Source organism: Cannabis sativa, chromosome 8, assembly GCF_029168945.1.
Source record: "Cannabis sativa cultivar Pink pepper isolate KNU-18-1 chromosome 8, ASM2916894v1, whole genome shotgun sequence".
In the NCBI taxonomy this organism is placed as follows: Eukaryota; Viridiplantae; Streptophyta; class Magnoliopsida; order Rosales; family Cannabaceae; genus Cannabis; species Cannabis sativa.
Window position 1 is genome coordinate 12,510,001 of NC_083608.1, and position 25,562 is coordinate 12,535,562.

General features: G+C 35.4%; 1 protein-coding gene across 1 annotated transcript; it reads left to right on the forward strand.

Annotated features, from left to right (window-relative positions):
- The first annotated feature begins 23,865 nt into the window (after positions 1–23,865).
- Positions 23,866–24,579, forward strand: LOC133030401 (uncharacterized). Its single transcript, XM_061103138.1, has one exon. It carries the CDS (start codon positions 23,866–23,868, stop codon positions 24,577–24,579), a length of 714 nt encoding a protein of 237 aa, XP_060959121.1.
- Positions 24,580–25,562: the final 983 nt, after the last annotated feature.

The following is a 25,562-nucleotide window of genomic DNA, read 5'->3' on the forward strand; positions in this document are numbered from 1 at the left end:
TCACATGCTATGAACTTTAGGCGATATCGTATAAACAACATAAGGCTAAAGTGTATAAGAGTTCAAGCGAGGCCTTTTCCATTATATCAATTTGAACAATTCCAACAGTTTTAAAACTTAAGTTATGTATTAAAACTTTCTGAAAAAGATTCCAGGTGAGTCTTTTCCCTTTTTGGGAATTTTGGCTGGAAACGCTTTTACTTTCTAAGTCTCCATTCATCTAACCTTAAGAAGGAATTCAAGCGTACTTTTCCTTTGGAGGAATTTGGTTGAAAACATATCTTATTTCAAGTTTTGAATGTAAATCACAAAACCATGCATATTTAAAATTAAGGTAATTATTCATAGCACAATGTACATTTTTTAGGGGCACACATTGCTAGGCATAGTACCCCCCAAGTGAGCTGAGAAGTTTGGATGTCTCCAACTTCCTGGTCACTTGTTTAAAACATAACTTGTGGCCTTTAAAAAATAAAAATATATAATGTGAAATCAAATGTAAACTATTTCTATTCTCATGTCATTATACCTGTAGGTTGTATCTGAAGAAGGTAATTACTTCAATATTCACACAAAGCTTACGGGATTTTATCAAGGTTTGGTCACCTTTGCCTATTGGTAGTACCAACGTAAGTGGTCTACATTCAAGGCGTGAGGGGCCCTGATCCATCCATTCTCTTAACCTGAAAAGTTCCCTGGCCCAATTTCTTAAAAAATATAACTATAACTAGGTTTTTGTGACATTCCAATTAGTAACATTTGTCATAAATGTTACAATAATAGTAATTTAATGACATTTGGTCAAAATGTCACTTTAATGAGAATATATAACATTTTAATTTGTGGCATTTTAAAAAAATATTACTATAAGGATATTTTGCCACATTTGAGCAAAAATATCAATAATTTGTAATATTTAATTTTAATATCATATAAAAAATGTTACTAAAATATATCAGTAATGACGTTTTTAAAAAATGACACAAAATATTAAATTTAGTGACATTTTAAAAGTGTATAAAAAATAATAATTACGTCTTTAGTTTATTAAATATTATTAGATAAATTTCTTTAAAAATATTTATATATTATTACATAAGTTAAATGGAAAAAAAAGTTAGCCGTAGCCTAATTACCCCTTTTTCAAATAAGAAATGCCCCAATTAAGAAACCCTAACTCTCAATTTTTCTCTATTTTGAGGTGGGTATACCAGTTTAGGGGATCGGAGGTTCACGGCGATGTAGAGCTCGGCGAAATGCTAAGTCCTAACACGAAATGTGAGTCAATGGTCGGTGATGATGGATTTTAAGAGGGGGATCAATTATTTTTGAACTTTTCTTTTCCAGTCCGCTTGATTTGGTAGCGAATGATGATGGGTTTTGCTCTGCTTCTTCTATTATCAACTCTGCTTCTTAGTCCACTCATATGGGAAGGTTACGAATCCCACCTTCTCATCTACAAAGGCCAGTTAACATTGAAAGATTGATTTTTTTTCTTCATGAGTTCCAATTTTAAATCTTATATCCAGATTGTGTAGTCCTTGTGGACTATCTATTATTGATGTATTATGTATAGTAATTTTACGTATCAAAGCCTTTAGTCTTTACAAAATGGGAGTAACATAATTCAAATTAAGCAATATCGAGTATTATGTATTATTGATGTATTGTTGATGTATTGTTGATGTATTATGTATTATGATATCATAATACAAAATGATGAGTATTGAGTTAAAATTAACGATTAAAATAGAGATTAATTCTCGTACGATTTGGTCTGGTGATGACTTTGATTTTGGAGGGCAAGTGATAAATGATGGTGAGCTCTGATTTTATAAATGGCAACAAAATTGAAGAAGAGAAATTAAAAATTCATTAATTTAAATAATGTGTTTTCTTTGTAGACTTGCCAGGGTTCACATGCATGTAGTATTTATAAAAGAGACCATGCTTTGGTACACGTAAAGGTCAGGTTTTCAGCCCTTTACAAGAGTGGTATGTTTGACTCCATTGGCTTGTTAGATTATAGAAACATTGTTTGTCTCTTTTAGTCCAATGATAATAATAATCAGTAATGCTTCTGCACGGTAAATACATTAGACTTTAGCAGCCTATACCTTATTACACTAGCCATTGGCATTTTGTGATGTACCTTGCAGAGATATAAAGGTTCGTCAATTTTACTTTTTTTGGCATCTTAGCCATGCATCTATATGCTAATATATTAAATTTCATTTCTATGTCTATATATAATTGCTTTTTAGGTGAAGAGATGTTGTTTTAATACATTAATATGCCACCACCCACTCCACTTTCTAGGTTGCCTATATAGAGCTTCAATGTGATAATTGTGCCACTATGAAAATCAATAATATTACTTTGTTATCTATACTTATTGATTCTCTACTATATTAAATTAATGTGTACATCAATTAGTCTTTGAAGGAATTGTACATGTTCTGAGATGTAGTCTACTTTGTGATAACCCTTTTGATCAATCCATTTGGTAAATGAACTTTCTGCAAGAGAGTTACCTCATTATTTTTTTTTTACTTTTTTTTTAATATACATATATGTATGTTAGTGTTAAGAACTTGTATATATCTCTCTTTGTATTGATTTTACAGATTGTGATTAGCAGTCAACATTCTATTAGCATAAAAATGATGGTAGCAACTTCTGCATCTGTTTACCCACATAGCTGATTTTGAAAACTAGCTAGACAACATTATATTTCTTTGACTTATTTAATGACTGTGTTCCTTCTGATTTCAGCTATTAAGCATACAAGATTCCATTAGTTTCAATTGTTTGGTTGACTTAATTAAATTTAGATAAATGAAGGTTTGGTTTCAGAGGGTCCCTTTATTTGCTATAGTGGATTATTCTCACTGATTTATATATTTCTTTTTATTGCAGGATAATTTTCTATTCTCTTCCTCTTGCTAAAGTATGAGATGCTTTTTTTTTTGTATTAAAAATCATTAGAAAAGAGAAATCTCTATGTATAGATACCAATGCAATTCAAGTATTAGTGTTTTAAATGATAGAAATTGCTATTTATGTATGTTCCTAAACATTTTCATGTAATTATAAAAAAATTGAATAATGAAATTATCAAATTTGCAAGTTTCTAATATTTTTTGTTCTGACGATATAGTACCTATCATTGTATAAGTAGTACTCATAATAACTAAGTAATTAAATACCAATACTAATTATATATTATTTTAATATATTTAAAATTAATTATTTATATAATATTTAAAAGATAAAATGGCATTTTAAATAGTAAAATATACTATTGATGACATCGTTTCAAATGTGAGTAATATAATTTAATAACAATTTTAAAATGTCACAAAAATTATTTAAATATAAAAAAATAAACATATAAAAATCTATTAGTGACATTTGAAAATGTTATTAATTATTATTCTAGTGGCATTTTCAAATGTTACTAAAGTGACTCATTTAGTAACATTTCCCTTTACCTCACATGGGCATATCTTACACTTCCTACAAATGTTACAAAAACTATAAGTGTTACTAAAAATATATAATTGTGACATTTATAAGTGTTATTAAATAGCATTTTTGGTGTAGTGTTTCTCAATGGAAGAGGGAGAACTTGAGGCAAATAAGGAGTTTGCCAAATGATAGGCAGAGTTTACACTAAAAAGGCCAGAGGGATGATGCTGCCAAAGGAGGCAATCATTGTTGAAGGGATCGATAGGCACCTGTATTACCATATCGACTTGGTCAGTAGGCAGGAGCTACTGGAGTTTTCCTCTGTTCTAGGACCCTGTATCATCAATGAAAAAGGAAACAATAAGGTTATGGGGAAGAGAATCTTGTAAGGGAGTAAGAGTAGTCAAACTTGGAACCCAACGAGGTATTAAAAGCAAGATGGACTTCCCATTTCCTACTTTTCAAACAAACCCTTTTAAAAGAAGATCTCTGCCCCAAAGAAGACTTCTCAAAGTGATAGAAGAGCAAAGTCCCTTGGTAGCTTGGTGGAAGTCAATGTTGTTAAAGGATTGAGCTTTGAGAAAGCAACAATGAAGGGAGGATGGGTTAGTTCTGATTCTCCATGCCTGCTTAGCTAGGAGAGCTTGATTGTGACTTGTGAGAGATCAAAAACCCAGCCCCCTATAAAACTTAGAGACACACATAGAAGACCAATTTTTCCAGTGGATTTTGATTTTGTTATTTGTTGAGGCCCACCAAAAATTAGCAGTGAGCTTTTGGAGACTTTTACAAGTGCTACTAAGAAACCTAAAAGAAGACATAGCATAGGAAGGGATAGCTTGGACCACAACCTTGATAAGAGTTTTTTTTCCAGCTCTAGAAAAAAACTTAGCATTCCAAACATTCATTTTGGATGAGAAATTTTGGACCAGGTAATGGAAGGCAGAGTTCTTACCCCTGCCTACACAGTGAGGAACTCCCAAATACTTACTTACAAAGCCCTCATTTATAAGTCCCAGAGAGTTGTAGAAATTAACCTTGGCTGCAGGGTTGGTATTAGGGGAGAAAAGAATGGCTAATTTTGTAAAGTTAACCAGTTGGCTAGTGGCTCGATTATAGGTTTGAAGGATACCCCTTATAACTGAGCTGGATTGAGCATTAATATGAGTGAAGAAAATGTTGTCATCAACAAAGAGAAAGTGACAAATCACAGGGGCATTCCTACAGATTGAAAGGCTAGAGAATTCCATGTTGGATGCCTTGACACGAATGACAGCTCAGAGCCCTTCATCCACTAAGAGAAACAGGTAAGCAGACAAGGGGTCCCCTTGTCTTATTCCTCTTGTGGGATGAAACACTTCAAAAAAACTACCATTAATGAGGATTCTGGTTGAGACCGAGGAAACACACTTAAGCACAAGGGAGGTAAAATTGTGGGGGAAACCAACATGGTGGAGGAGAGCTTTAACAAAGCTCCACTCCACTCCGTCAAAAGCTTTCTTCATGTCAAACTTGATGGCAGCCCATCCTAACTTTCTAGACTTCCTGCTGTTGATGGCATGAACTTGATAGCAGCCCATCATTGGATATAATGATGTTATCAAAGATCAACATATCAGAAAGGAAGGCACTTTGGTTATTGGAGATGATAGTATCAAGGACCCCTTTAAGTCTATTAGCAAGAACTTTGGCCACCACTTTGTAAAGAGTTGAACAAGGCTGATGGGTTTGAAGTCCCTAAGTTTGGAAGCATTCTTTTTTTTGGGATCAGAGCAATAACTGTGTTATTGATGAGGAAAATGTCAGAGTTATTGTTCAAGACAACCAAAATAGCTTTGCAAAGGTTAATCCAAGAGTGGTACAATTATTTTGGTAGAAATAGGTATTAAGATCATCCACCCCATGGGCTTTATCCCAAGAAAGAAGGAAAAGTGATTCTTTGACCTCATTCTCACTGTAGGCTTTGCTTAGGGAGTTCATTTGGTTTAGGGAGAGCCTATTATGGATACCATTGAGAATCTCAGAAGTGGCCACATTGTCATAGCCTTGAGAGGTGAACAAGGATTTATAGAAATTCACAAAGTGAGATGTTATGTTGCTGGTTCCCTTAACCATCAAGTCATCACCGAGGGTAATGGATCGAATCAAGTTATTTTTCTTTCTAGTAAAGGCTTTATTGTGGAAAAATTAGGTATTTTTGTTCCCTACTCTAAGTCAATTAACTCTCGATCTTAGCTTCATAAAGATTTTGTCCTTGTAAAGTAGGGTATCAAGAGAAGCTTGGAAGACTTTAGCCTTTTTCAGATCATTGGAGTTGAGAGTGTGAGAGTTGTAGATGTTTTCCATGGTGGCTTGAGTGTGCATAATCTTATTCCTATGAATGCCTTGACTTCTATTCCAGGACTGAATGATCTTGATACATGTAGCTAGTTTTTGAAGGAAGCTATAAAGGCTGTTTGCCTATATTGACCTTAAATTTGGAACAACCAATAGTGAAGTCACGTTCAATGTTGATGCTTGCAACATGTTACTCAATATGAACAATTAAAGCAAATGACACAGGATTTTATAGAGGTTTGACCCCTTTAGTTAGTGGGTAATGACCTATTCTTCTTTTAGTTGTATTGATACCGAGAGATAATACTAGTCAGATCACTATAGGTGGGATCTAATGTAGCTCTCTTAAGGTTATAATGTAGGAATTAGAGATTGGAAATCTCAAGTTATGAAAAGAGAAATGGTGGGCGTGAGAGAGAGAGAGAGATCAGACTTAGAACTTATCATTTTAGGGTTTGGTTTTAGCTCTTTATATAGGAGAGCTTAAACCCTTCAATTAGGTAAAATAAGCATATATTTACATATTAAATTAGTACCATATAGATGACTAAAATGCCCCTTAAAAATAGATATTTTCCCTCTATTTTTGTGGGTTGTTAAAGCCCAATTCGTAATCTAGACTGATGTCCACGTGTGAAGCTGTGCACCAAAGTCTTGCCAGGCCAATGTATGGCCCACCTTGCATTTGCAGGATGCATGCTGGCCGGCCTTGTGCTATCCAGAAGCTGGCCATAGGACCGGCCAGGGGTGGCTAGCCAGCCTCCTTGAGGTGGCTGGTTCGTCATCCATCATGCCGTTTGAGTGTTGGGACTCTTGATTGGTTGAAGTGCAGAGTAGATGACTTGGACTTCATGTTGGCAAGCTGTACTACCATATGGTGCTAATATTAGGTACATAGACATGCCACGTCAAGTGGGTAGAACTTGAGATAACATTTCCCCCCCCCCAAGTCTCTATGCAGATGTCTGTGCGGATAGGGACTTTCTAGCTTAGTTGGGACTTATGTAGCCTTAACTGAGTAAATTTTGTTGCACATTTAGTCTTTAAAATATCTGCTCTTGATTGTCTGATCTTATTTGTTGTAGCAAGTTAATTGTATTGTACTTTTACATACTTTTTAGTTGAACATTGCGTTGCAAGTAAAGAAGTGGTCCCACAAAAGTTATATAAGCCTTATAGATGGAAAACTCTTTTCACTTTCCACATTTCATTCTCTCACTAGAAAAAGTAACTTTTGAAAGCTCATCCTTCTCTCTATAGGCCAAAGCCCCACATTGCTCCATCTCCCAAGATTTTTGTGCCATTTCGGTAATCCAAGCTTCCCATTCTCTTTGTCAAAGGTTTCTTGTAGTGGGTAAGCTATCTTTTCCTCCTATTTACTTGATTTAGTTTAATTTTCCATAATTTCATGAAGCTTTTCTTCGCTTTTAATGTTTTCTGATTCCCACATTAGATTGTAATCTTTTCGGTATTTTGGTCTGCATTGTAGTCTTAGGATGTGTAATGTGTGATTTCTAGGCGAAAAAGATCAGATTTTGAACTTCGTTGTGATTGTAGTCTCTTTGAGTCATGAAGAATACAAAGAACATGTTTGATTTCTTAAAAACACATGTTTAGATCCGACCTATACCCTCGCCGGCCATGGGGTCTTGTTCAAGACCTGCCTGGCCATGGGTGTTCACCATGTGGTCTAACCGACAAAGGGGGTACCCAAAAAGGTGGCTGGCCTATGCCTAAAAATAAGATTCCTCTCTAGCTCTAGGCTGGGTCATGGGACCTGGCCGACCCTCTTGAGCTTGGGAACCCTGGCCGGCCAAGGCCAAGGTTCCAAGTGGGCAACTAGTATTCAACCCTTTTTTGACCTCGGCAAGGATTTCATAATGGCCTTGTAGGCATATGCAACTGTAATCTTATGTGTGGTTTCCATGGGAACTCTATGTAAGACTTGGTAATGAATCCATTATAGTCAAGTGCACAACATAGGAATCACTATTTGTCTATGTAGATATACTTGAGATGGTACTTCATTGATACCCAGCCTTGTACAATGTAATTTACCTAGAATGTACCGTTGGGTACAATTGACCAGACTTTGTCTGTAGCTTTGTCAGGTTGCTCACCTCCCCTTGTCTCTTCTATGCAGGTGATTTCGAGCATTGGTTTGGGGAGTTGACAATTGTTGTGTCATAGGTCTCGTTAGCTTTACTTTTGAGAGATAACATTCAATCTGTCTGTTTGCTCCCTTTTGAGTTATTCTGGATTGATAGTAATATACTATGGCTAGATGAAGGGGTCGTGTCATAGTGCACCAGCGTATGATCCTCATGTTTCTAGGGTGGCAACAATGGGCATAGTTATCATTGTAGAGGAGAAAAAGCAGAGGTGCCAGAGGTCGACCAAGGGGCTGTGAATTTTTACACTGAGTCTGAGGTTGAGGAGGCTGTGCCTAGTAGGAGGAGGACTTTTAAGACTTGTGCTATCATCCAAAACTACCCTCTTGGTGCATATGACATTGATGGGCAGCCATTGAACAGGCTAGGCTAGCCACGATGATAGGCATGCCATGTCTTAATACAGTCTTTAGAGCCTAAGGTTCTTGATGTTAGATCACGGGGAGACAAGTGGGTCTCTTCCGCATCTGTTATTCCTATCGAGACTTTTGATAGGATACTGGCCAATTGACTAGTGAGAGGTGTCCACTATGAGATGCCCACGAGGGATCAGAGAGCATATTAGCTGGCCTTCAGTTGGATGGCATGGTTAGAGTACCATATCCAGTAGGGGTAGTGTTCCGTTACACCCATATTTTTGAGATATAGTTGCTTACTTCGTGATGTGTCCAACACTAACCACCAGAAAAAGTATTGAATATCTCTCAGCAATCTTTGTTCTCTATGCAAAGCTAGGCTAACCTTAACCTACTCTGTATGAGATTGGATCTTACTTTGATTTGAAGTCTGCTCCAAAGCAAAACTGGACGGGGTACTTCTACTTCAATTAGGTTGGCCACCAGTGGTTGGGTCACACCAACAGCGTGCCTATGTCAAAAGTTGGTGGATATGCCCAAAAGTACTTCATTGCCTAGGATGTCTAGGAGATTTGACATCACCGCTTCCAGTGAGTGCTGACATATAAGCACTCCAACACGAACCACATCTTGTCCCTCCCCGTAGTGAAGAGGAACATAATAAGGTTTGCTAGTGTTGCCAACTTTTAGAAGTACGACCTGTATCCTCCTGCTTCTGGAGTTGTGGGGGCCAAGGGCCTATCAGGTAGTGGGGATGGAGCCCTTACTACTGAGGAGGTTTGTCCTGGTGGTGGACATGTTCCTGAGATGGATGACGATGTTCCTCTATCGCGGATAGCCCAGTGTCTGGAGAAGAAGGAGAGGGCCCTCTGCGAGTGCTTGGCTCATGGGGGCACAGTTATGGACACTAGTCTACGGATTAGCTCTAGAGGCCAGAGCTCTACGGGGCCTACTTGCCCCTTGCTTGCATCTAGAGGCAAGGGCAAGGCAGCTGTTAAGGATTCAAATGATTCCTCTTCTTAGGATGATGGTATTTGATAGTTGATTACACCATCTTTTATATTCTTGTCTTGCATTGAATATTTGTAACATGTATTATGACTTTGTTACTTTCTTCTTGTAGATATGTATTCTAGGTTCAAAGGTCTAGCTAGTGGAACTTTAGAAGAGCCTTTGCGTCGTCCGAAGGCCAAGGTAGCTCAGACCACCTATGCTAAAGATGTTGTAGGGTCATCTCTTCCTCCTCCATGGAGTGCACCGGTTGGGCAGCCCATGATGGATGACCCTCCAGTTAGGAGGGAACGACTTTCAAGCAGGGGCACCCAAAAGCCTAGTAGGGGAGTTGGCTCAGCCATGGGGTAGAAATCCATGGAGGTAGCTTGTAGGCATCTAGATAGAGCCTATCCTACTGTGGATTGTGAGCTGCAGGAGCTTGGTAATGGTGAGTCAAAGAGGCTTTCTACCGTTGGTCGTTAGGAGTTTGCCTTGGTAAGTTGCACATTTTACTTTGATCAATTTTTCTGTGGTTTTGTAAGGTGGTCGACCATAGGGGCTGTTGTAGGAAGCTGGCCAGCCATGGGTAGTGTCTTTGAGAGGTCGGCCGCCCTTGGCTGCACCGTATAGGGGCTGGCTTGTTAGTGTTGTCTTCTGGAACTTATCATGACCTTGATTTGTTTTTAGGCCTTTATGAAGCTTAGCTTTTTGCATGGAAACTCTAGGGTGTCTTTGGGTGCTCTTTGGGAGCAGGGAAAGACCTTGGAGGCTAATCTCTTGGCGAAAGGCAAGGCTTTGGTTGATATGGAGGCTCTTGGCTTACAAAACCAGAACAAGAGTTCTTGTTTAGAGGTCATGCTCGGCACTAGGAATCAGGAGAACACCTTTCTCACTGCTAACAACTCCAGGTTGGATACTGAACTTAGGAGGTCTCAGGAGAAGCTAAAGGCATCCCTCGATGGCAACCATGCCATAAGGGATGAATACGTTGGCTTGTCTTTGAAACTCAGATATGAGTTCAAGCTGCCTAACCCCAGAGCCGATCTTTCTTACATGGTCGATGTGTTGGAAATTATTTTACCAGGATCTTAGATCTACTCATAAGTATGTTGATTAACACCCTAAATATGAACTTCTAAAACGATTATGAAATAAACACATATAAAGTATGAGAAAATTACATTGGGTGCAGCGGAATATTATGTCTCCTTCCGTTAAGATCTCTAACCCTTGTATCTTTTCTGTCGCAGAGTATTATCAAGATCTGAACCTGGATCTCTTTCACTCCTTCTTTAGTGCTGGAACTCCTTCTTGTTGAATGTCTTTCTTCACGATCTTCCTCACTATGATTGAGGTATCACTTGCTGTGTGTGGGCACTACTCTAACACTAAAAGGTTCGAAATTCAAGAGAGAAGAAGAAGAGTATAGGTGGCGGCTAGGTTAGAGAGAGAAGGCTCAGGTTTTCTCTGAAGGAAATCAGATGTGTAAGTGTAATTTTCCTGAAGCCTTCACTATATAGCATTCCACTAGGGTTAGGTTTGAATTATTTGGCATTAAAATAATGAAAATATCAGATGAAAAACCTATAAAAGTGGCCGGCCTAGGCAATGTGGATTTGGGCTTCACGTTTGCAATTTTGCAGTTTTATCATTTCTGCATCTCATTTTCTCAAAAGCGCCAATTTTCAATTTTAACCATTTAAATGCCAATTCTAACTATTTAATAAATATAAATAATTATTAAATAATATTGTCATATATCATATTTATTAATTTAACCATACAAAGTATCATAATTAACAAATATGCCCTAAAAACTCTTTCTTTACAATTTCGCCCTTACTTAGTGAAAAATTCACAAATAGACATAGTCTAATTTGAGAAATATAATTGATTAATCAAAACCAATTATATGAGTCTTACAAGCAATATTATCTCAACTAGTGGGGGGGGACCATGGGTCTATATAACCGAGCTTCCAATAAGCAGATCAAGAATTTATAACGTAAATTCACTGAGTTATTAATATTTCGTTGAATCCACGCATAGAACTTAGAATTGCACTCTCAGTATATAGAATGCTCTATATGTTCCACCATATAGACACATCATTAGTTATCCATTGTTATAATCCTAATTTGATCAATGATCCTCTATATGAATGATCTACACTGTAAAGGGATTAGATTACCGTTACACCCTACAATGTATTTTATCCTTAAAACACTTAACCCCGTATAGATGATATTTCAGCTTATGTGAAATGAGTACTCCACCATTTATTTTCGTTTGGTCAAGCTCGAAGGAGATCATCCTTTACTTACTATTCGCCAGAAAGAAACTATAGATTCCATGTTTATGTTAGCGCTCCAACTCAATTGCACTACCGTGTTCCCAAAATGTACGTATCACCCTGACCCAAAAGTAGGTTTAACTAACAAATCAAAGAACACGAATAACCTCTTGAGATTGAGCGTAATCATAACAGGATTAAGATCATTTGATCTAGGATCAACTAGGCGATATTGACTTGAATAGATATTACGGTAAGTTTAATAAATCTAAGTCAAAGTTCAATATCGGTCCCTTTCGATGCATAGTCCATGCACCCAACCTGAGGTTTACTTTAAACAATGCTCTGGAAAGAAGATAGCATTTCTCCAAATGCAAGTAAACTCTGTTGTAGATTATCATATCAGTAAAACCCTGTGTCTAATAAATCTAGGAAACTTTATTCACACAGTCATGTTTACTTTCCAATGTGTTGACAACACAATAAACAAGAGCAAGTATGTGAAAAGGGTTTCAGATGAATTTATAAATCAAATAGACAAGCAATTGATAACATGAACCAAAACATACACAAATGAATGAAAAAAACTTCTGTTTCTTTATTGATGTTTGAATAAAATGGATTACATTGAAATGAAGTTTTATTTAGGGCATAAAACCAAACACGATGTTTCTTTCTTGGAGAGCACATTGGCCCAAGGGAAAGCCCTTTTTGAGAGCAGGTTGGATGTAGGCCAAACCACCATCTAGCTACAAGGATCATCCTTGGGGCACTCTGATGAGGAGATGGCCAGCCCACCTGCTGAGGAGGTTGCAGACTAGGCTTTGACCAGGTGGCCGGCCAGCCTACAGAGGCTATGGCTGGCCCACACTTCATAATCTAGACTCTGCAGCTTTTGATTCAGCCCCACCTGCATCTTCACACATGTAGTTTTAGCTTATTAGTATTTTAGCTTTATGGTTTTATCAATATATACATTTTATTTCATAATCTGTATGGTTTATGAGTCTTTTACTTTTGAACACAACTTATTTCCAACCTCAGGACTTTCATGTTCCTTTTTTTGAACATTACTATTCTTTAGCCTTAAAGCTTTTTTACTATGGGTTTTATGATCGACCAGGCAGTCTTTAATTCTGGCTATCTTCTTATTGCCTTGACATGTAAGTATCCAAATATACTTTTCTTTATGCGAAGCTGAAGTATCCCTGCGCCTAACTTAGAGGCAGATTTAGTAGCTTATACTAAGAGTTAAAATTTCTCTGCATAAGTTCTCTGTGCTAGTTCGATGCATTGTACGGTGTAGGTGCCCCACAAGTGAGCTCGCAGACTTACAGTCTCTTGGTCACTTGAAATTCACCAAGTTTCATAGAACTTGCCTAGGAATTTTCTTAGGGTGCTTACTATTGTACGCATGTGGAACAGAAAAGGAAAAAATTTAAAAAGTTATCTTGTTAGCAAGTTGTTTAGACACAATATATTTGAACATAAAAATTATTTTTTATTCATTAATTAGTCTTTGTTGCTGTGCAACATACATAAATTAAATCTACATGCTTACATAAAAAATATTTGCTTCTAGATATCAAATGGCTACCCTTGCTTGACTTGCATAGCAAAGGCCGTCGTGGGCAGCCCCACCAAAAAGGTTATGGGTACTAGCTCTTTTCACTCTAATGATGAGTTGGTAGAACTACTACTGAAAAGTAACATTTTGTAAGTTGGTTACTACTAGTATTTGCGAAGGTGCTCTCTATTCTAGTATCTTGGTAGGAGAACAAGCCCCATGTTCTCGTTGTGCCGTCCCAGCTTGTAGGCTCCTTTACTAGTTATCTCTATAACTTTATAGGGGCCTTCCCAGTTGGTTCTGAACACTTTTTCTACTAGATCTTAGGTGTTCAAGAACACTCTTCAGAGTTCCATGTCTCCTATGAAGAATTTCATGTTGGGTTTTATGCCCTAAATAAAACTCCATTTCAACATCAATAAAGAAACAGAAGTATTTTTCAGTCATTTGTGTATGTTTTGGTTCACCTTATCAATTGCTTGTCTATTTGATTTATAAATTCATCTAAAACCCTTTTCACATACTTGATCCTGTTTATTGTGTTGTCAACACTTTGGAAAGTAAACATGACTATGTGAATAAAGTTTCCTAAATTTATCAGACACAGGGTTTTACTGAATGATAATCTACAATAGAGTTTACTTGCATTCGGAGAAATGCTATGTTCTTTCCAGAGCATTGGTTAAAGTAAAGCTCAGGTTGGATTCATGGAGTATGCATCAGAAGGGACCGATATTGAACTTTGACTTAGATTTATTAAACTTACCGTAATATCTATTCAAGTCAATATCGCCTAGTTGATCCTAGATCAAATGATCTTAATCCTGTTATGATTAGGCTCAATCTCAAGAGGTTATTCGTGTTCTTTGATTTGTTAGTTAAGCCTACTTTTGGGTCAGGGTGATACGTACATTTTGGGAACAGGGTAATGCAATTGAGTGGGAGCGCTAACATAAACATGGAATCTATAGCTTCTATCTGGCGAATAGTAAGTAAAGGATGATCTCCTTCGAGCTTGACCAAACGAAAATAAATGGTGGAGTACTCATTTCACATAAGCTGAAATATCATTTATACGGGGTTAAGTGTTTTAAGGATAAAATACATTGTAGGGTGTAACAGTAATCTAATCTCTTTACAGTGTAGATCATTCATATAGAGGATCATTGATCAAATTAGGATTATAACAATGGATAACTAATGATGTGTCTATATGGTGGAACATATAGAGCATTCTATATACTGAGAGTGCAATTCTAAGTTCTATGCGTGGATTCAACGAAATATTAATAACTCAGTGAATTTACGTTATAAATTCTTGATCTGCTTATTGGAAGCTCGGTTATATAGACCCATGCACTACAAGAAAAATATCTTTAAGCTACCATGCTTTTTGCTACCAAATTTTATTGGTAGCAAAATGTAGCTTATTGCTACCAAATTTTAGTAACAAAATTTCTTAGTAGCCAATACCAAACAAATAAGACCAAATATTTGTACTGCCAAATTATTTAGTAGGCAATTGTGATTTTTAGCTACTAATAAATTTTGGTAGCAAAATTTTTGTGTTTAGCTACCAATTTAACTACCATATTTCTTAATAGCAAAAGATCTTTGTATTTTTTGCTACCAATTTTTCTACCAATTGTGTTTAGTAGCAAAATAATATTTTCAGCTACTAATTTTTGCTACCATATGCATTTTTTAGTAGAAACATATTTCTTTTCGCAATCAATGCTCAACAATTATTTTTTCTTGTATAAAAATATTATTTACCACTTTTGTAATTTATATTTAATAAATTATAATATTTTGTTACCTACTAATTAATTTATTAGAGTAAAAATATAATTATTATTTATAAAATTGTTATACTAAATATTAGAAAATACAGTAAATAATTGATTTTTTTTACTAAAATATAAATATTATTTTTAATGTTTCTCCAATGAATGTAAATTATTTATGTAATTTTGTTATTAATTTTAGTGAATTTTTTTTTATCCTTTATTGCATTTATTACGTAAATTATTAATTTGGTAAATATATACAATTTGCATGTACTTTTAAAAAAATTAAAATTAATTATAATTAGGTTGGCACTTAATGCAAACAATATTACTAAATATTATTTTAAAAATAAAAAATTTTAAAGAGTAGAATTATAATTTTCTCACAAAATAAACTTATATCGTTGCTTTATTGAAACTTCTAAAGAGTGTTGAAAAATAATTTAGAAGAGAAAAAAGATAAACTAAAATATTAATATAAACAAATAAAATAAAATGATAATGTATAAATTAAATAATTAATGAATATAGTATGATTCATTTGTTCAATAAAAATGAATAAAAACATAATAAAATATTAAATCAATTCTATGAATGCATCGGCCCACTCTATTCGAATTTCATCAATTTCTTCATTTGTGTAATAATTCTCCATTCTATTGTTGCACTGAAAAAAAATATTAATAAATATTAGTGAACTTAAATATTATATATATATATTGAAAAAGATGTATATTTCATATACATTAGTATTTAACCAATTGAGATGTCTTTAATCCATGCATAAATCCCGCATGTATTTCATAACATAATATCCACATTCAAAGTTTTTGGGTTGTCAAGTGTCACATTTATATAGATGTGTAAGAATCTCTTAAAATAAATAATTAAAAGTAATATTTTGTTGTAAAATCATTAAATATTTGTGAAATACAAAAATTTATTATATATTTTGAGAGATAAAGACTACTCACTTTTATAATTTTCCATATAATACCAGCTGCTCTTGGAATTTTCTTTTTTGAAGCATTGTAATAGTCAAAAATCCTAAATAATAAACAAATTAACATCAACACTATTACATATAAATTTTAATTTGATGCTTATTATACTAATGATAAATATTATTCACTTACATTGCGATAAAATTCTTAATTGTATCACTTGGTAGTTCTCCAGTTGGATTGAGCCAGAAGTACATCTCACGTAATGGATCAATTATTATTAGCACCCAATGAAAACTAGTGATGGAAGAAAAAATTTTAATATATAAATATATTACTATATAGCTAAAATAATAATTTAAGTTAATCTTACCCTATATTAATAGGGATCAATGAAAGTTGCATCTCCCCTGCGCTTGCTAATCGATCTGCTATTAATTCTACATTTTGCAGCAAATAGGATCCAACTGTTGAAGCCCAACTTGGATGAATAAAACGAAAATATTTCTCTCTTTTTGAATTTTTTAACCTTTCATGTAAGATCCTAAACATTATAACAATACCAAATTAAATAATGTTATTAAGTGTGCGATTAAAAAATATGAAAAAAAAAAATCTCTTACCTTATATAAAATGCGATACACTCAGCTCCAATCTCAACATTTGTGCCATGATGAACTATATCTTTAGGTTCAATATACAAATCTTTATCAGACCCAAAAATATTTGGATCCATTTCAATACGATACTCCTCTCTACTTTTGCGATATTGAACACTTAACAATATAGCTTTGACGCTCCTTGGGATGATTTTGGGCATAACAAATGGAACAGGAGAGTCTTTCACATTCATCGAACTTGTTGAAGCTTTCTGAGTTGGCATGTGTGGAGATAAATGTTCATTCTTCTCCATAGTTTTTAATGCCTAAAATATTATTAAACAATAATTAATTATAATAGAAAGGCTAAATACAAATCAAACTATTTTCTTTTACCTCAGAATCACCAAAGATGATTAAGTGTTCCGGCCATGCAACAAAGCTTTGGACTGCATCTTTTACGAAGATTAAATCATCACGAACATGGACAGGAAGACGAGCATTTTCATTCGAACATTCAATTATGCGTACTCGTACATTGCCTTTTTCCAAATCTTTCCCATGAACTTGTTTTCCCGGAAAAATTTCACCAATAGCAACTACATCACCGTCTCCCAAAGTTAATCTATAAGTTTTATCCTACAAACAACATAGAAGAATTAGTTATAATAGTTGTAAAATCAATATTATTTTAAATGAAAAAAAAAACCATTGTTGGTGGAGTTGGCCACTGTTGTGGTGGATTTGACTCTTTATTTGATGATGATTGAAATTTATGTCCTTCCAAGAATTTTCTTTCCAATGATTCAACCCGCTTGTCCACTTTTTCTTGAATATATTTTTCAAAAATACCATCTTTTTAACTGGTAAAATCTTTGATGATTTTTTCTAATTTTTCAATGCCTTGTTCTTGAAGCTCCTTGGATTTAGATGATAACTCTATTGATAATTTTTTTCCTATTACAGGTCCAGTCCCTCTTAGCCACCCATACTTAGCATCACCTAAAACTTGTCTATAGATAACAGCATCGTCCACCATTATTAATGTACCAGCTTCGTGTTGATTAAGTTGATCTTCACGTAACTCAATCATCTCTTTCTACAAAGATAAAAAAAATTATGTAATATATTTATATAAAATGTAAATAGTGGAGAAAATGTTATTAACTTATAGTGAATGTGTTGCATACATATTTTTCCTCAGCAATTTGGTTGATCCATCAATTTTTTTTTTTCTGTGTAGTGAGTTTTTTTGAATGTTTCAATCTCTCCAGCATTAATAGACTTTGATTGTCCTTCATCTACATCCATTACCGGTGTAGACTTCTGAAATAATTAAGTGAAAAAAATTTAAAAAACTTATACATAGTAATTTAAAATTAATTAGTAATAATAAATTATTTTTACCGTCTCATGTAAGTGTTGAGTAAATGATTTACTTCATCCCCTATGCATAAATTTTACTTTTGATCTATTTTTTGAGCCAGCCACAGACTTTTTCTGCAAAAAAAAAAAGTAATTGAAATTAATAATTTTTTATGAAAATTAAAATTTTATATGATGAAATAGACATTATGATACCTTCCACTCTTCGCTGGAGAAACATGCAGTGCACATCCATTTCCAGTCAGCTTCTTTTATCACCAAACCCGTAGGTCGATGCTCTAATGGATTTTTTCCTTCCTCGATAATTTTTTTATAATGTCGGTGACAATTATGACGATGATTGTTGTATGCATTTTTGCAATATTCATCACAAATTACCTCAAGATATGGATCTTTTGCAAAGTCCAATTTGAATACATCCTGCATAAGTTTTGAATAAATAAATATAAAATTACCTAATTAAAAGAAATATTGAAAAATGAATATATTAACAAATGTACCTGTATACGAGCATATACAGCTTTTTTTCTGCAGGTGGAACTTTGCTCCAACCACTATATTGCAATGGAGCATGATGGCGTACATTTACGCCAACATTGGTTGAAAAATCAGAAGTATTATCACCATAAACTCGAAGCTCGCCCTTATTATAGGTAATAGTTAAATTAGTTATTTTGTCATTCTTCAGTTCACGGCTTAAGCGATCTCCACGAGTAGGACCACGTACGTTCTTTTGTATTTCTATTTTTTGTAAGAAAAATATATAATTAATAAGTATTTATAAATGTATTTTTTTCAAAATAAGAGTGATGATAAAATTTTGTACATTTTGAAGATTGACGTTGTTCATCATGTAATGGAACTGTTGAAGGGTCATCAGTAGAAGGTGTCAAGGATTGCGGTGAATCTGATGGTGATTGAGTATCATTGTGTGCCCGTTTAGAGCTAAATCTTCTCGTACTACTCAAGGGTTGATCTAAAGTATCAGTGCGTCCTCGTTTTGAGCTACCTTTTCTCGTACTACTTGACATAATAAAATCTGAAATGATAAATTATTAGTAGCTAATATTAAATTATCCCATTAACAAAATAAAGTTATTTACACACCCTTTATATTAATCACTTTCATCACAGTCAGTTTTAGAATCTGAACCACTAAGTAGTACTTCTTCATCAATATCATCAATGTTTAATTCGTGTTGAACTTGATTATTTTGATCTTTTGGGGAGTCAATCAATAACTCATCAGTTTCAACTTCATCAATATCTTTTCGAATAAGAACGTCATCCATGTTGTTTGAGGAATCCAATGTGAGATTAATGTTGTTTGAGGAGTCTTCTTGATATGCTTCACGATTCTGGACAACTCGTTCTCCATCATCAACTTCAGGCTCTGATGGTATTTCCCAAATATGACGATGGTTTACCTTTTGCACCACTTTCCAATTTTCTCCTTTTTTAATGTCATCTAAATAGACTACTGGATTAACTTGATTTGCAAGAAGAAACGAGTCGTCTTCAAACTAATATGAGCTAATATTTATACTAGTCATATGATATTCCGTATAGATTCTACGTGGACTCTCACTGGTGTTATACCAAGAACATTTGAACAATATCACCTTATTGAAATAGATGTAATGTAGTTCCCATATTTCATCGATGACACCATAAAAATCACAAAGGTTCCCATTATATTCTGCTTAGCTCGAATTCCATAATTTTGAGTGACTCGTTTTTCATCTCGAGTTTTTGTGTGCTATCTAACACCATTAACCATACAACCAGCATACTTGCAAATTAAAAAATTAGGCTGAATTGCAATGGCATATAAATCATCTTGGGCTGTAGAATATGAGCATTCATTCATTCTTTTAACTTGAGATAATAATTTGTATAGTTAAAATGAGATTAAATATGCATATTCCATTTGAAAGATATACAAATTTACGAACTTACTTTATTTTCAAACCAAGATGGAATTTTTTTTTCTGTGATTCGTCAATATCCAAAACACCTTTAGATTGTAAAAACAATCTGTGTTCTCTGATTCAAAGTAAGTAACTCTCAGATAAGAATTATTTTATTTACGACAACATAAATTTTTTAGGATATATTTAAGATGAATTAAAGAAAACTTACTCCAAATATGGCTCCAATTCAGGACAATTATTCAGAATGTGCCAATGAACCATATTTCGTTCATCTTCACTTATTCTGATTGATGATTGTTTCCCAAATGGTCTAGTTGGTAAGTTGAATATGGATAATGCTGATTCTCTTCTTACTCCGACATCATCTGGATTTCGATCTGGACGATTGAAACGAGTTTCTATCCCATGAAGATACATAGAACAAAAATTTAATGCCTCACTAATTATATATCCTTTAGCAATGGAACCTTCAGGCCGAGCTTTGTTCTTTACATATTTTTTCAAATGACCCATTTCCCTATAAAAGGTTATATAATTAATGTATACATTAGTGCAAATTTTTAAAATTCATTATTTGTTAAGGTAACAAAAATTATGTTACCTTTCAATTGAATACATCCATCGCATTTGGATAGGACCACCTAACTTGGCTTCCTTTGGCAAGTGGACCGCTAGATGAATCATCACATCGAAAAAGGCAGGGGGGAAATACTTTCCATCTTACAAAGTGTGAACACGATGCCTTCTTCCAAATCATTTAAGTCTTTCACATACAATGTCTTCGCACATAGTTTTTGAAAAAATAAGGATAATTCAGCAATTACACTCATCACTTTTTTTTTTTTCAAGTATGGCCTTACACAAATAGGTAGCAATATCTGTAATAATATATGACAGTCGTGACTTTTTAAAGAAGTAATCTTCCCTTCTTTCATAATTATATTTCGAGACAAGTTTGCTGCATATCCATTTGGAAATTTAACAGACTCCAAGAACTTTCAAATAGTTTGTCGTTCCTTCATCGATAATGTATATCAAGCCGTAGGTTTCACCCACTTGTTCCCCTGTTTCTTCATTTGCAATTGCTTACGAATAAGCAAGAGATTCACGAAAATCCATTTCAAGCTCCTTCAGATTGGGAGCAGAGATTCACGAAAATGCAAGATCGTATCCGCCAACAAGATGAAGAAATTCTAAGATCCAGGTAGCAGGGTCCTGTTGGAAATTATTTTACCAGGATCTAGATTTACTAACAAGTATGTTGGATTAACAACCTAATATGAATTTTAAAACAATGAAAATAAACACATATAAAGTTAGAAAAACCTTACAGTGGGTGCAGCGGAATAATATGACTCCTTCCGTTCAGATCTCTAGCCCTTGATTCCTTTCTGTAGCAGAGCATCACCAAGATCTGAACCTGGATCTTCTTTTCTCCTTCTTTGATGCAGAATTTCCATAGTCTTACATACTATGATTGAGGTACCACTTGATGTGTGTGGGCACTACTCATCTCACAAGGATTTCGAAATTTTCTCTCTATTTCTCTCTTGAATTTCGTGGCTTACCATGCATACAAGAGAAGAGAACAAGGTTGCTTTATATAGGGAAAAGGGAGAGCACAACTTTCCAAATAAAACAGTTTCCTTAATTACTGTGTAATCAATTAACTACCTTATTTAGTGTCATCCACCACTTTCCTATTTTTGCTAGGCTTTGATTAGCAATTACATGGCAATTAAAATTGAAAATAATAATTGGGAAACAAGCAAACTGAAAAGACTCGGTTTGACCGAGTCAAATGTGCTTTTATATATATATATAAAATAATAATAAAATAATATATATATGTATATAAAAAAAAAATTATTTTATACAGATTACGTTTTCTCTCACCCTCTCTCTGTCTATATATTTATCTTTCTTTCCTTCTCTCTTCAAATACAAAAAGAAAAAAAAATAACCCATAAACCTCCATAACCACCACACTCCGGCAACCCACCTCCGGCCACCGCCCGACCCAACGCGCCGGACAAATCGAAAGCCCAAGTGCCGGCGACCTCACCCCCCAAGCGGCGCCGCTCCTCTCGCCGCCGTTGACTCGGGATCGCAAGTCAAAGTTTGGGATTTCAAACTTTGAACGGATTTTTCGGTCACCTCCAGCGTCCGTTTGACGAATCGTCTTCACCACTAAACTCAGCTCGTCGAGGAGAACAACCTACACTAAACCATTTTTCCCGGTTAACAACTTTTTCCGGTGACATTTTTGTAGCTCCGCCCCTTTCCAGCGACTTTTCGGTGACCTCATGTACCGTTTTGACAAACGGTTGGCATGAGTGTGATCTACTCGTCGAGGTGGTCGTTTTGATATATACTACTCCTATTTTCGGCGACATTTCCGGTACACTAATTTTTACCGCCACCGATTGTTAATGTGCACCGCTTAGGTGAGGTTTTGGAATCCCAAATTTTAAATATAGTCATATTATATGTCGTTGGACTCAGTTTTGAATGTAGAATGCGATGATGATAATTATTTAATCATTTGATGGTATAGGTGAGAGTAATATGTAAGTTTGGACTAAACAATTGGAGCTCGGGACTTGAGAGCTTAAGATCGTCTTTTGGAAAAAGTTTAACGACTCGGGAGAGGTAGGGACTCAACTTGATTTTTGGACTTGATTTTTATATGTGTTGTATAACATTAGACATATTCCAATTTTTATAATTTACAAAATTGTTTGAAAAATTGAAAACTCAATCTGCATATTTTCTGGACTGTTCTGGGGCACCGAGTGCCAAATATATTTTTGTGTGCAAATATTTATGCAGGTTATGATTTTTGGGTTTATTCAAAATACAGCTGTTATGCTGCCGAATTTTCTAGAAAATAAACAGGAATATGTTCTTTTGTTATGCTTATTATTTGCCTGCTTTGGTTATATTGATGAGAGCCATGTTGATCATGTTCGATGCATATTGTTATTTCACGACCTAGTCTCTGTGTCATCATAGGTAGATCAGGTGTGCACTTACCTGTAGGTGAAAGACCTAGAATCTGTACAGGGAGTGAATTAAATCTGAGCCCCGTTATTTATGGTGGATATCAGATGCGACTACCCGGTTTTGGAAGTCATTTTCTATGATTTGGTATTGAGAGTTAGGGGTCTAGTGGACGGTGTGATATGCATTTGACGTTTGATTTGTGATTATTTGTGGTCTCTCTATTTTATTTGTACATATTCATACTGTTGATGAGACATTTTATTTTTATAGAGCTAACCATGCAAGAATTTTATTAAACCAAGGGTCCTTTGATATTAGTTGTTTTCCTACTGGGCTTTATAAGCTCACCCCCTATTTTCTCCCATTCCAGGAACTCAGTTTGATGCTAGTGGATGAGGATGGTACCGTTGGGAAAGGAATGTCGTTATTAGTTTAGTCATATTTTACTCTTTCACCTTCTAATGAGACTGATTTTGTATTTAAGAACAAATGGATGGTCTGGATGACTTAAATTAGCTATGTACTAGTTAGAAATGGGAAATGATGGATGCTAGGTATTATTTTGGTATTTTATTGACTTATTAAATCTATCTATTTGGTGATTACATAACTGTGGGAATATTACTGTTCTCTTATATTGATGGGTGGTCCTGATTTTATTACTAATATTTTCTTATTAATATAGGAGTTAATCCATATCTTTTAAAATAGTATTTTGTAATATAAATAAAAGGATCATTTATAAGCTTTATTTTCTTACAAGGGTCAAAGTGTGACCTTTGACCACCCAAGTTATGGATATTACACATCTGCCACAGCCTAGGGCTCGGGTCATGACAGAAAAATGGTATCAGAGCACCGGGTTTAATTACCTCGGAGTGTGTCACCAAATAGTTTAGAATTATTTTAAATAATAATAGTAATAAATATCTTGGTATTTATATGTATAAGGCATATTTATATTATTAGCATCCAATCCTCACTAACTAATTAGCTTTTGGTTCTCAGACCTAAGAAAATGCCTCCAAAAGGAAAGAAGACAAGGAGAACGGTTGGAGAAGACGCCCCTCAAGCTAATGTCCAACCTCCACAAGCTGAATTCCCTATGAACGCCCTTCTCGAAGCCTTAAGAGCTATTCTCGCTCAACAAATGGATCCTGCCGCTCGACAAAGTCATCATTTTCAGATCTTTCATCGGATCCAAGTGCCTGAGTTTGAGGGTGGACAAGATCCCATGGTAGCTGAAAGGTGGTTGAGGCAAATAAAGAAAAATTTCAACACAATACGAACACCTGAGGAATATCAAGTTACTTTTGCTGTGTCCAAGTTAGAGGGTGGTGCAGCAGATTGGTGGGAGACCTTGTCCAGGACAATGAAAACTGATGGGATGACTTGGCGAGAATTTGAGGAAGTTTTCAGGGAACAATGTTTTAGTCCATCTCACAGGAGGGCTCTTATTGGAGTATTTGATGGTCTAAGACAAGGGGATATGACTGTGAATGAATTTTACATGAAGTTTGTAGAGCTATCCTCTTATGCATATCCTGGTGTTGTTGATCAACCCTTGGTGATTGAACAGTTCATGCGTCGTTTGAGGCCTGCGATACGTGGTCCAATAGCCCCTTTGACCTTTAACAACTTGACTGAGTGTGTGACAGCAGCCTTGCGAACTGAGGCTCATGTAGAAGGGAATGAGAAGAAGAACACAAGCAGAGGAAGAGGAAGTGACTGAAAGATGACCAAGAAGAATCAAGGACAATGGTCCCAAGGACAACAATTTAGTGGGGGTAGCACTAGTAGTGGTTCATCTGGAAAGACTCGTAGTGGACCATACGGGTGTTTCAGTTGTGGTCAACAAGGTCATAAGAAGAAAGATTGCCCGCAACGACAACAAAGATTTCAAGCATCTCATGGAGGACCCATAGGGAGCTATGTAGAGTCTACTCCTTTTCATGGACAGCCCAGGACAAACCAGTCGCAGTCTTCATCCTATGGTTTCACACCCCAATCGGGCCAGCAGTCTCAGTATCAACACCAGTTCAGGCCACAAGGTTCAGGGTTCAACATGGGGTACTCACAAGGTTTCCAAAATCCTGCTCCTAGTGGGAGTCAAAGAGGGTACAATCAAGGTGGAGGGTCTGGTGCAAGTACAAGCTACCCTAGTCAGGGAAGGGGCAAGGCAAAAGCAAAGTCATCCGCTCAAGCCTACGCTCATGGGGTTGATGATGTGCAGGGCGGTGCTGACCAGGGAGTTGTCGATGGTATGGTTCTTATCTCACACTCTTGGGCTCATGTTTTATTTGATACGGGTGCATCGCATTCCTTTATATCTTTGATGTTTGCTAGTATGTTGGGTTTGAGTTGGGAAACTTTTAGTCCTGCATTGCATTTGAGTGTACCTATGGGGGGACACGGTGAGGTATTCACCATATGTAGGTCGGTTTGTATTGTGTTCGAGGGACACAAGTTATCTGGAAACTTATTAGTGTTGCCTATGGGGCAATTTGATGTAATTCTTGGTATGGATTGGTTGTCTAAATACCAAGCTATTGTGGATTGCTCACGTAAAAGAGTGACTCTTTTAACCCCTAGTGGTGATTTCATTGTTTATCGAACCAACATGAGTGCAGTGAGACAAAATCCTATCTTAAGGGCATGTTTAGGTGGAAAGAGAAACTTAGAGTGTTATGGGAATCTGTTTGCAATCGATGATGA